The sequence below is a fragment of the Physcomitrium patens genome, chromosome 3 (assembly GCF_059467195.1).
Source record: "Physcomitrium patens ecotype Gransden chromosome 3, ASM5946719v1, whole genome shotgun sequence".
NCBI lineage: Eukaryota > Viridiplantae > Streptophyta > Bryopsida > Funariales > Funariaceae > Physcomitrium > Physcomitrium patens.
This window is the reverse complement of record NC_143412.1, coordinates 8,611,736-8,623,300: the sequence shown is the minus strand read 5'-3', so window position 1 is coordinate 8,623,300 and position 11,565 is coordinate 8,611,736. Positions and strand designations below refer to the sequence as shown.

The 11,565-nt window shown below is 32.0% G+C and overlaps 1 protein-coding gene across 1 annotated transcript; it reads left to right on the top strand.

Moving 5' to 3' along the window:
• The first annotated feature begins 2,953 nt into the window (after positions 1–2,953).
• LOC112280315 (mitochondrial-processing peptidase subunit alpha) lies at positions 2,954–5,804 on the top strand. Its single transcript, XM_024515664.3, has 3 exons — positions 2,954–3,858; positions 4,563–4,852; positions 5,058–5,804. The coding sequence occupies exons 1-3, from the start codon at positions 3,054–3,056 to the stop codon at positions 5,502–5,504; spliced, it is 1,542 nt and encodes a 513-aa protein (XP_024371432.1). The 5' UTR covers positions 2,954–3,053; the 3' UTR covers positions 5,505–5,804.
• Positions 5,805–11,565: the final 5,761 nt, after the last annotated feature.

The window sequence follows — 11,565 nt, the reverse complement described above, 5'->3', positions numbered from 1 at the left end:
TGCATTGACTACACAAACATTGATAAATAAAATAGAAAGTTTTAGTACAAAAAGTTCTCTCGATCAAGTCTACATAAAATTTTAGTACAAAATTCCTTTGCATTGCTTTCTTTTTCTTCTTGTATATAAACCATTCATGGGCTTTAATGGTTTTATTAATGTGTAAACAATGCCTCTATGTCACTTTTACAATGGAGGTTTTTAAATGATCATCTCCACAAAAATTCTATACAAACTACATAAGATTTCAAATTCAATTTCATAAGAATTAGATTCAAAATGTACATAGATTATTAGTTAATAAGGTAATTTATTATTCTTTTGGATTTATCTCTCTATCTTATCTTTAAAATCTTTATTTTCTATATTTGTATTATAAATTATATTTTAGATTTTGAATTTTTAGCAAAAAATATTTTAAAAATTAAATTAAACCATCAAAATAATAAAAATAATATTACATTTAAGTTTAGTAGAGTTGAAGTTAGATTTAAATTGAATTGGTTGTTGTTCTTTTTTTAATTTGGGATTGAGGTTTTATATTGACAAAAAAAATTAAAACTTTTAATATAATATAAGCTTATATTTATAATATAATATAAGCTTATATTTATAAAACCTATAATATTAAATAATATAATATAAGCTTATATTTATAAACTAATAAATCAAAAGAAATAAAAATCTTAAATTTATACTAATAGAAATTATAAGCAAATGGCAATAGTTATATAAATAAATATATATTTAGATATATACATAAATATGTATATATATACTATAAATAGATTATATTTTAAGGCTTTATTATTTAATATTAATAAAATTATTTATTATTATTATTATTATATGATTATTACAATTCATATAAATTATATTCTTTAAAAAAAAAGTATTGGTGTTGTTAGCATTTCTATCCAACTTTATAATTTGTATTCAACACCAATCTTGAATGCATTACTAATTATTAATTATAATCTAAAATATTCTTACATAAACTTAATTATCACATTTATTTATTAATATGAAGAAACAAAAAATCATGTAGCTTTAATACTAGCCATCTAATCTTGTGTTTTTTTAATTTATTTTTGTGGTGGTTTATAATAATAAAAAAGAAAAATAGTATTTCTAATATTATTACACATTAATTTTATTAGTATTCTTTTAGCATTATATTATAATATGAACATTTTAAATTATTAATTTTTTTTTTAGTGTCATGGATATATGCATGTAAGCTAGTAATTACATGTATAAATAAGTAGAAGTAAGTAAAAGTAGGTAAAAGTAAGTTAATTTTGTAATAACTTTTATAGAAGCTTTCTAAAAGCTTCATAGATGCTGATTTGACTTTTTAGGTGTCTTTAATTGACTTTTTGGGTTGGAAACGTGGTCAACAAATTGACCATGTGCCATACATGTTGTTAGCTTGAAGACCAAGCTAACTATGTGGTCCACACATAAAAAAACTTGCCTTGTAAGTGAAGGCATGTGTCCTACAAAGTCAACACATATTAGAGGTCCTATAAAACATCGCCACATAGCCCCTAATTAGATAATATAGAGACAAGAGTGAAGCCCTCTTCACTCTTGTCAACTCCTTTCTTGCTTCTAGTCTAGTTTCAAGAGTCTCAAGTTTTCTTGTCTTTTGTCAATAAGCCTTTCTAGTTTTTTTTTCAATATATGCACTTCTTTATTTCTATTTTGTCACTCTTTCTTTGTCACTGATTTCATTGATTTATGCATCAACTTTTAGTTCATGTCCTTGACATTTAAAAGTACTATTGATACTTTGATAAAATTAAGTTAAAGATGAAATTTATGACAATCATACAATTAAAAAATAACTATTTTTTATGATCTTGTCAATAGTTAGAATTTTTTTTTTAGAAAAAAACATAATAACTAAGATCTTAAATTTTTTAAATTACATCTTATCAACAAATATCTATAAATAAATTATTTTAAAATTATTTTAATTTTAATAGTTTTGCTTACATAACATAAATAATAAGACTAAGATTTTTTAATTACTATAAATATTAGATATAACATCTAATACTTTATCTAAATATACTAATTATAATTATACATATTTGTGTTAAAAATATTAAAATAAAACATTAATTTGTAAGATGATTATAATTTGAATTATTAAATATTCTATTAATTATATATTTTTATTTTAGTTCTATTAAAAATATAATTGGTTAATTTATTGTGAAAGAATATAATTGATAAGTTCTATTTTTATTGCTTAATTCTATTTTTTATAATCAAATATGTAATATAAAAAATATGTAATAATAATAAATTTTACGTGAAACAAATATATTTTATCTATTAAAACAACAAAAAAAGTAGACTAAAAGATCAAATAGATTAAAAATACATCCAAGTCTCTTAAGACCATGGAAGTCTTTAGAATCTAATAACATAATATACATTAAGCTTATGTATTATGAATAATATGCAATTAGTATATTTAGATATACAAATTACATGTTCAAGGCCATCATTTTTAACATGATAGTTACTAATGCATAAGAAGTAAAAGCCAATTCCAAAACTAGGAGCAACATGTCCAAGATTAATATTAAGAGACAACAAAGAAAGAGGAACAAGATAGAGAATTCAATTATAACAAAGAAATCGACAAACGAAATCCTTCTACTTCATAAAAAAGGAAAAGCTTGGCTCAAGAAAAAGAGGAGGGGGGACCCTTTCAACCACAAGGGCGGTGTGAACACGAAGGTCACCCCTTCGGGTCACCGAGGCGTGGAATTAGGTGCAAAAGTCGGTGCCACTGAGCCAGCAACCTCTAGGTCAGGGCACGCGACGCCCGACGAACGAAATCGAAAATCGTCCCCTTAAGAAACGAAAAGGTAACGAAGCCCGGCTTGCACTCTTTGTTTGCTTGTGTGCGCGCGCGTGTGTGTGTATTTGTTGTAGCTTTGGCTTCGCGAGGGCGGGGCGAGATCCGTTTCCCTTGATCGGCTTTTTCTTTGTCGTTGTTTTGCGGCTCCGTTGGATTGTGCCGTGTTGCAGCGATGAGGGGTGCGGCAGTGCGCAAGGCGCGGCTCGCGAAACTTGTGGCGCAGCAGTATTCGCAGCGCCAACTTCGCACGAGCGCGGTGAACCATGCCGTGCCGAGAACGGAGTCCGCGCAGGCGTCCAGTTCTGGGGGATTGTTGTCGAAGTTGCTCGGTGAGCGCCCCACCACGCCTGTGCCTGCATTGTACGAGCCCCTGCAAGGCGTACACCTCCCCCCTGCCTTGCCTGAAGATGTCAAGCCCAGTGAGACCAACGTCACAACCCTAACTAACGGGGTGAGGATCGCGTCGCAGAACATCGCTGGGCCTACGTCCACCATTGGAATCTACGTCGATTCTGGGTCGAAGAATGAGACTCCGTACTGCACTGGCTCGTCGCATCTGTTGGAGCGGATGGCCTTCAAGAGCACCGCCAATCGCTCTCATTTTCGTCTCGTGCGCGAGGTTGAAGCCATTGGTGGGAATGTCGTTGCCAATGCGTCCCGGGAGTTGATGTGTTACACTGGAGACGCGATCAAGACATTTATGCCGGAGATGGTTGAGCTTTTGGTCGACACTGTAAGGAACCCTCTGTTTAATGAATGGGAGGTGCAAGAGCAGCTAGCTAAGGTGAAATCTGAGACAGCGGAGATGTTGAACAATCCGCAGGTTGCGATTTATGAGGCTATACACTCGGCTGGATATGTCGGGGGTTTAGGTCAACCTCTCATGGCTCCTGAGTCCTCCCTGGGGCGGTTGAATGGTGGAGTTCTTCACGACTTTGTGAAGGAGAATTATACTGCACCTAGGATTGTGGTGGCGGGTATGTAGATTCTTAAGTTCGTCGAACTCGAGTGCCCTTGTTACCTTTGGAACTTGCTGCTGGGAGTCAATTACTCTTTCACTTTGAGTCCGTTGTCCTTGAGAGCGGCAGCTGTGATTGTAGCGAGTGCTCTTGCTCCTCGTGAGATTTATCTTTTGGGTCTAGTGTGGAGTGTTCCTTTGAACTTTGGGGTGTTGTACAGTTGGTTATATTTACGATGTAATTATGGAAAGCTAAAAGAATTTTGCATAGTTTTCTGGTTATAAGTATGCTTGGAATAGAATTCATGAACATTACGCTTAGCATGTGCAGGAGGGTTCCATGCAGCGGGTTTAGCTTTGAGTACTGCTTTCTCTGCGCGTATATTACTGAAGGATATGAGGAGCCATGTTTGTTTAAAAGAAACTAGATATTTAGTGTGAGAAGAATTAGGTCGATATTTGGAGCGTTCCGAGGGGGCTTTGTGGAAAGATCCTTCCTCAGTTAAGATCACCACTGAAGTTTAGAATCCATGTTGTTTCTCCGTAAACCGAGTGTATTTGATTCCTCAGCCTAGAATCGAGTAGTTGTTATGATTATTAATTTTATTATTAAAACGTCCATTCACATTCCAACAACCTACTGTTAGTAATTCTAGGGTTTAGTTGAGGATGAGCAGTGTCACTGATCCTTTCATCAGTTCCTAACATCTTTCACTTTTGCAGCTTCCGGTGTGGACCACGAAGATCTGCTTTCTGTAGCAGAACCTTTGCTTGCTGATCTCCCTTCTTTCGACCAGCCTATTCCTGTGGAGACTCATTATGTAGGTGGTGACTGGCGCCAGTCTGTGGACTTTCCGTTATCACACATTGCTATAGCATTTGAAGTTCCTGGGGGATGGAGAAACGAGAAGGATTCATATGCAGTGACTGTCCTACAGCAGCTTCTTGGAGGAGGAGGGTCTTTCTCTGCGGGTGGTCCTGGAAAGGGAATGTATTCTCGATTGTACACTGGGGTAAGATATTATCCGGAGTATCTTATCGTGAAAACTCTTTCTTTAAGATAGTTTCTGGTCATTGATTTCGTAGAAGTCTGTTTATGTTTCGGGTAATCAAATGCTCACTCTGATTTGTTAGCTTGTAATGAATTCATAATATTGATTCCCTTTTGATTTGTTTTGATTGATTGATTGATTGACTTTGTTTTTTTTTTTTTTGCAGGTTCTGAACAAGTGGGAGCAGGTGCAGTCTTTCACTGCCTTCTCCAGCATCTACAACGACACTGGTCTCTTTGGTATCCATGCCACTTCTTCTGGTGACTTCGTCCCCAAACTCGTGGACCTTGCATGTGAACAATTGACTCTTGTTGCAACTCCTGGTAAAGTGTCAGAGGCTGAATTGCAACGTGCCAAAAATAGCACCATTTCTGCAGTTTTGATGAACTTGGAGTCGCGAGCTGTTGTTACTGAAGACATTGGCCGTCAAATTTTGACTTACGGACACCGCAAGCCTGTGGCTGAGTTAATCCAGGGTGTTCAAGCCTTGACAGTGCAAGACATTGCTGATGTCTCCAGCAGGGTTATTACTACCCCACTCACGATGGCCTCTTGGGGGGATATTGTTCGAGTACCTCGCTTTGATGCAGTTGCTAGGGTTTTCCAGGTTTAGATTATAGATTCGCCATGTCTTTTTTTTGGTTTGGGCTAAAAATAGATTGAGCAAGTCAATCACTTGATCATATTCTGGTAAGCGAGCTGCCGAGTAATAAATCAGTGTGTACTTGCTGGACCTAGATCCTTATCCAGCTTCGTCTTCCCAGGATTATCAGGTTTCAAGTTTTACTAGATTTACCCCTCCAAATTATTTCGTCACCTCTAGGATTTCGACCGCTACAGTCATCAAGGTCAAATCCAATTAATATTGAGTGTTTTAGCCGAGGAATAATGAAGTGAATTTCAAACCTCAAAAGCAGACGAAGAGTCGTCCAAAATGTAGATGTTTTTGAAAAGATTTATTCATAATTTTGATGAAAATTACTCAGAAAGAGAATGCGAAGCATGCTTACCGAGAGTCATTTTTGGGAGCAATCTTCAGGGTCGTGCCTCCTATTTGTTCCTAATATTCTATGAGATTTCAACTAAGACCCTAAAGTTGTAAGAGGTTGATGAAATGAAAAGTGAAATTTAACCCAGATAATGGACGAGATTGGAATGGAAGAAGAAACCATTTCTTTTTGTTGCAACACATGAATGCTATGTCAATTTTAACAACTAAACAATTGAAGAGCAATTTTTTCTTAATTTCTTCTGGAAATGCAATCAAATAAAAAAGAATGATTTCAAAGTTTTGAATCATGATTGAGAAACAATTTCAATTTTTTTGTTATCTTAAACCAGAAGTAAATTATTCCAATTAAAGTTGGCCATTCATGTTGTATATTCATCTTACATTCAAATTTTATTTAAATAAAAAGGACAAAGGACATTATGAATAACACAAACTTATGTCATTCATGCTTTTTATTTAAATACAAGTTTATTCAAGTTTAAATACAAAGAATTGAGGATGGTGTTCATAAGTAAATTAAAATAAATAATAAATAATAAAAAAAAAGTTAAATTGACCCCACCATTATCAATTTCTACCAAAAGTACATCATTATGCTAATATGGTAGTACCCATATTACCATTCTAGTTTAATATTACCATTATTAGCACAATGCAATGTATCATTGGCTTTGAAATTGGATTAATCATGCACACTCAATTTATCAAAGATGTTTTATCAATGCCATTTCTATAGTTTGTTGCAGCATTGCTAGCAGCACTCAACATAATTCAATGCAATCCAATTATGCCTTGTAGAGCATTAGCCAATACTAAAGTCTTCACTTTAGATTGAAGCAACATTGCTAAGGATGTGTAATGCGACATTAGAACATCCAAACATTAGATGGAGAAATAATTCACCATACTAAAAACAAGCTTTCTGAACCACAATGAAGATAATGACAAAAGTTTGTGTATTGCAAATACATAATTTTTCAATGGAAACCTTAGATGGATGAATCATACAACAAACCAACATGTGATATATCGACCTATAGTCTCACTAGGTTGTATGATGATCACCACTTATCCCACTTAAGTCCATAGTACCACCCAAGAAAATCATGCTCTTGCATTTGAAGGAGCTACAAAAGCAAAATCAAAATTGATCAACTTATTTGTTATTTGACTCATTTGTTGTACAATAGGCCTCTCAATTGCACTTGAGAAATTATAAAAAAGTGTTACCAACTAAAATATAAACATAACACATCATATATTTTTGGACTTCAAATTAATACTACAACTTGTATACTTTTTTGGTAAAACCATGCAAATTGGATGGCTCAAAAATTGGTGGTGAACATTATGTACGCATTCAATAAATTTTTTTGAAAAGTTAAAGTATTCATCTATTAATGGCTAATATAGTAGACCATTTAAAATTTGTTTTTGCATCAAATATGCATTGTTAGATATGAGCATTGAATCACATCAATATAATGATGGAAGAAAGACTAACTAGATTGGCATGAATGGTGGGTAGTAGAGCACATTGCAAGAACGATCTACAAAGAACCATTCTTACTACAAAAAGCACTATCTAGCATTAGAATAGCTTTAACCTCCATTTAAACACAAAATTGTATAAGAATTTTATACAAGATTGAATAGTGTTATAACATCAAAGTTGACAAATAATATCCATTATATAACCAAAGTGACTTAAGTATGATGTCTTCGGCTCAGTCAATATCTATGACATCCATGACCTAGACAATTTAAAATCTTTTTCATATCCACTTTTTAGCTAATACCTACAGTATCTACAACTCTATTAATTCAATGAAATTAGAATGGTTAGGATTTTTTTAGATAAGAATACAAAATTATAACCAAATTTTGGCGACCTTAATTTTAATCCATTTCTCTTGCCTTCATCACCTTAAATCCTAGCATTAGGTATAAGAAAGACTAATAATAATAATAATAATAATAATAATAATAAAAAAAAAAAAAAAAAAACTCTCATCATCTTCAATATCATGCTACTCTAATTTGATCATGGTTTTCTTATTCTCTTTTGCACTCTCAATGTCTCCTACTATTTGTCTTTGAAAGTCATAGATTCACAATTCAATTCTAGTACATGATTTTGATAATGGAATTTAGTCCAAAATATAAAGCAAAGAAGTCTACTATCAAACATGTTAGTCTTTGTCTAAACATGAAGTAATGTTGTTTAAGATTCCACCTACAAGAAGACCCGTCTAAATCACTGAAGTATATAATGCTATGAATACATGTAGTTGTATATATGGGCCTTCATGTAGATGAGTCAAATTGGCCCTTCTCTGCATTAAGTTTTTGTTCATAGTATTGAATTCTTGCAATGACCAATTTGTATATTTGAATTCTAATATTTTGTCATTATAGCTATTAGATTTATTTCTCTTCATTATTACGAAATACCTCTTGAAATAGGACTGAGCTATCTCAAGAGTCTAAGACCTTTTTAATCAACAACAACATAAAACCTCACCACAAAGTAGGACAAAATGAATCAGAATAAAACTAAACAAAACTAAACATAATAAGACACAAAAGACAAAATTGAACAAATAAAAATAGAATAGAACAAAATTAAATAGAAAGATGCAAAACCAAACTTTACCAAGAAAAAAGATCCAAAGCCATACTTGATCAGATGTCCAAAAGACCCTAGCCAATCTTATTTATACTTTGTCCAATCATCCTGAAACTTTTTAGAATATTCCTAATGATGGATCATACTTAGATAATCTCCTTAAGCCCTTTTTAGAATGTTCTATGGTAAGCCCTATCTTAATAACCATTCTAAGCCCTTTCTAGAATGTTTCATGGGAGGTTCTACTTAGATAACTATCCTAAGTCCTTTCTAAAATGTTTCATGGTAGGTCCTATATAGTCTACTAACTTAGTCCCAATTTTAGAAACTTCTAAAACTTCTCAAACATGGTTCCAACTATCATCCCTATATATCAACAATACAAATATTTTATTTATATTCCATGACATCTCTACTATTTAATCATAAATTTAAAATTAATAAAAAAAAAATTATGCCATGGAGACTACATACACCATGAGGATTAGGCACATGAGTTGATTGAGGCTTATATTTCCAACTGAAGAAGTTTTAATTCCAATAAGTGAAATTGAACAACAAAATTTGGTCTTGGCTTGTATATATTTATTAGTGAATGAAACTAAGCATTGTTTAAAACATAATTTTATTTTATTTTGAAATAATTATATTTTGGATATTTTATATTGTATAGCTAATTGTCACAAATTATCAATAAGAATTATATTGATTCATTTTCATATTACAAGAAGGCATCAATGGATCTTCCAAACATCAAATTTTACACACTTATAATAGAAGAGAGAACATAAGCATGGTCATAAATATCAAACAAAGCTTTGATAAGATAGAAGAGTCAAAATAAAACCTAATTCAACATTGACTTAATTTATATGTATTCAAATACAAATCACTTTCATTTGAATGAGTACACAACTTGCATTGGCTCATAAATAGAATGAAGAATATATTAATTTGTTAAGATAGAACTCTATTCTGATTCTGTTCAAACTATTTGGCTACTAGATCATTTAGAATCTTTAGTGTATTCACTTGAAATGCAATACATCTACTATTAATCTAAGTGTACCAGATAGGAAGCTATCAATAATGCACTAAGTCCAATTGGCAATGAATCAAATATAGTTGGCATTCAAGATGCGGATGGAGGTGAAGCATGAATATTCTAGGATGGATAAGTGCAAATATTTTGTCCAATACTTTTGCAATTTTTGCAATGGTGGACATTGGTACTTGGGCCTTTTTCACATGTTCAAATTGCAATGGATTTCTTTGTATTGAACTAGTATTTTTTCTATTTTTTGAATTGCAATGACAACCTTTTGGACAACTTACTAGAGAATTTTTGAAAGCTATTATCATTGTAGCAAGCTCCAAGATCTTTTCTTCCAACTTCTCCTATTTATATGATGCAACAAGTTCATATATCTAATCAACTTCTTTAAGAACAATAATTAATTTGGTAGCAACATCAATTTTCCTTATAGCAGATTAAGTTGTCAACACAAATAAATTGACCAACACATTTTTAATATAGAAATTATTGATCGCCAAAGTTTCTACATATTTTAACATCCTCTAAATTTGGTGTTGATAAGGAAGGATTAATGTTGTAAATACACCTATATATATATATATATATATATATATATAATTGTGTTGTTGTCTAAAACAATTATAGCTAATTAAAATTGCTCAAGCATAAGATTCAATATATACATTATTACATGCACAATAACTCTCTTAAAAAGCTTGATATTGTAATGGTGGCATATATATAGCACTTAGAGTTTTCTTGAGCCTTCATTGCTTTGATTGAATTTTCAAAAAAGAATGACAAAAAAATCTATATATTACAAAGATCTTTTGTATAAAACTTTACATGCAACTTCAAAGGCAAGTATTGCTTTTTTGCACCCAATGTAGTGATGCAACCAAGGTAAAGAGTTTTATTTTTTAAAATTTTGATAAATCACTCCTTATAGAGAATCCATATTTTTTGAAGATATGTAATTGCCTCTTTTGTTGGAGTGGGAGCATACATAGGGCAAAAAGATCATCTATTATTCATCAAAATCCTCCTCTCTTGAATAATTTATTACTATTGTCCATTTTGCAAGAAAGATAGTCCACTCATCTTCATCTTTGGAGAGATAGAAATTTTTTGATTAGCCAAAATGACCTTTTAAATATGTCATATGCAAAGAAGAACCTTGGATGTGAGAAATTCATCTTCTATGGCATTTATGAATGCTAAGTCTTTGTGAGCACAGATATTGACAAGTAATAAGTTTTCATATACTAATTTTAATTGCATTATTATCCAATACAAAAAAAAGTTGTGTTTTTTGAAAAAATGCAATCCAAACAATAAAAGATGTGTTGAAGCTTATGACTCCCATGACATATAGTGTAGGCATTCAAAACTAATTTTTCTTGTATGTGCAATCTATAACAATATTATATAGATATCTTTTTGCTAATTGTATACATCAAAGATGAGCAAAAAAAAAGACAACTAACCTTGTTTGTTTCATCACTTTTGTAGGCATAATGAAGCATAATGAAGGTTTTTCATTAAGGTGTAGATTGGCAAATGACCATGAAGATGAGCGGCACAAACCTATTATAGATAGTATACATGACTACTAGATTTATAGAGTCTCTTAGATGTAGAGCAATAACAATGTCCCTTGAAGCTACATCTCCAATAAGCATCTAAGTCGTTAGAGCTTTGTGTGCAAGTTAAAGCTGACATGTAATTAGATGGCTTACCAACAATGCCAAAAGACTATGGTTGTGACTCTCGTTTCAAATTGAAAAATTAGATTTTAATAATAAGAAGGACAAAGAGAAAATTGTAAAATGAGAGCTGCAAAGAGTTCACTAACTTGAATATTATAAAGCCATTGTTATTATTTTATTGTTGCTATGAAGTCTAAATTCTTTATCAATTATGTTTCTATAGATGTATTATGTTAACACACAAATTTATTTTGATTAATTCCATTTGAATCCAATCATATTTATCGT

Bases quoted from the DNA above. Each gene is read 5' to 3' on its own strand.
- LOC112280315 (XM_024515664.3), top strand. From the start codon at position 3,054: ATGAGGGGTGCGGCAGTGCGCAAGGCGCGGCTCGCGAAACTTGTGGCG. The intron at 3,859-4,562 runs GTATGTAGATTC...TCACTTTTGCAG, and splicing joins ACCTAGGATTGTGGTGGCGG to CTTCCGGTGTGGACCACGAA. The intron at 4,853-5,057 runs GTAAGATATTAT...TTTTTTTTGCAG, and splicing joins ATTCTCGATTGTACACTGGG to GTTCTGAACAAGTGGGAGCA.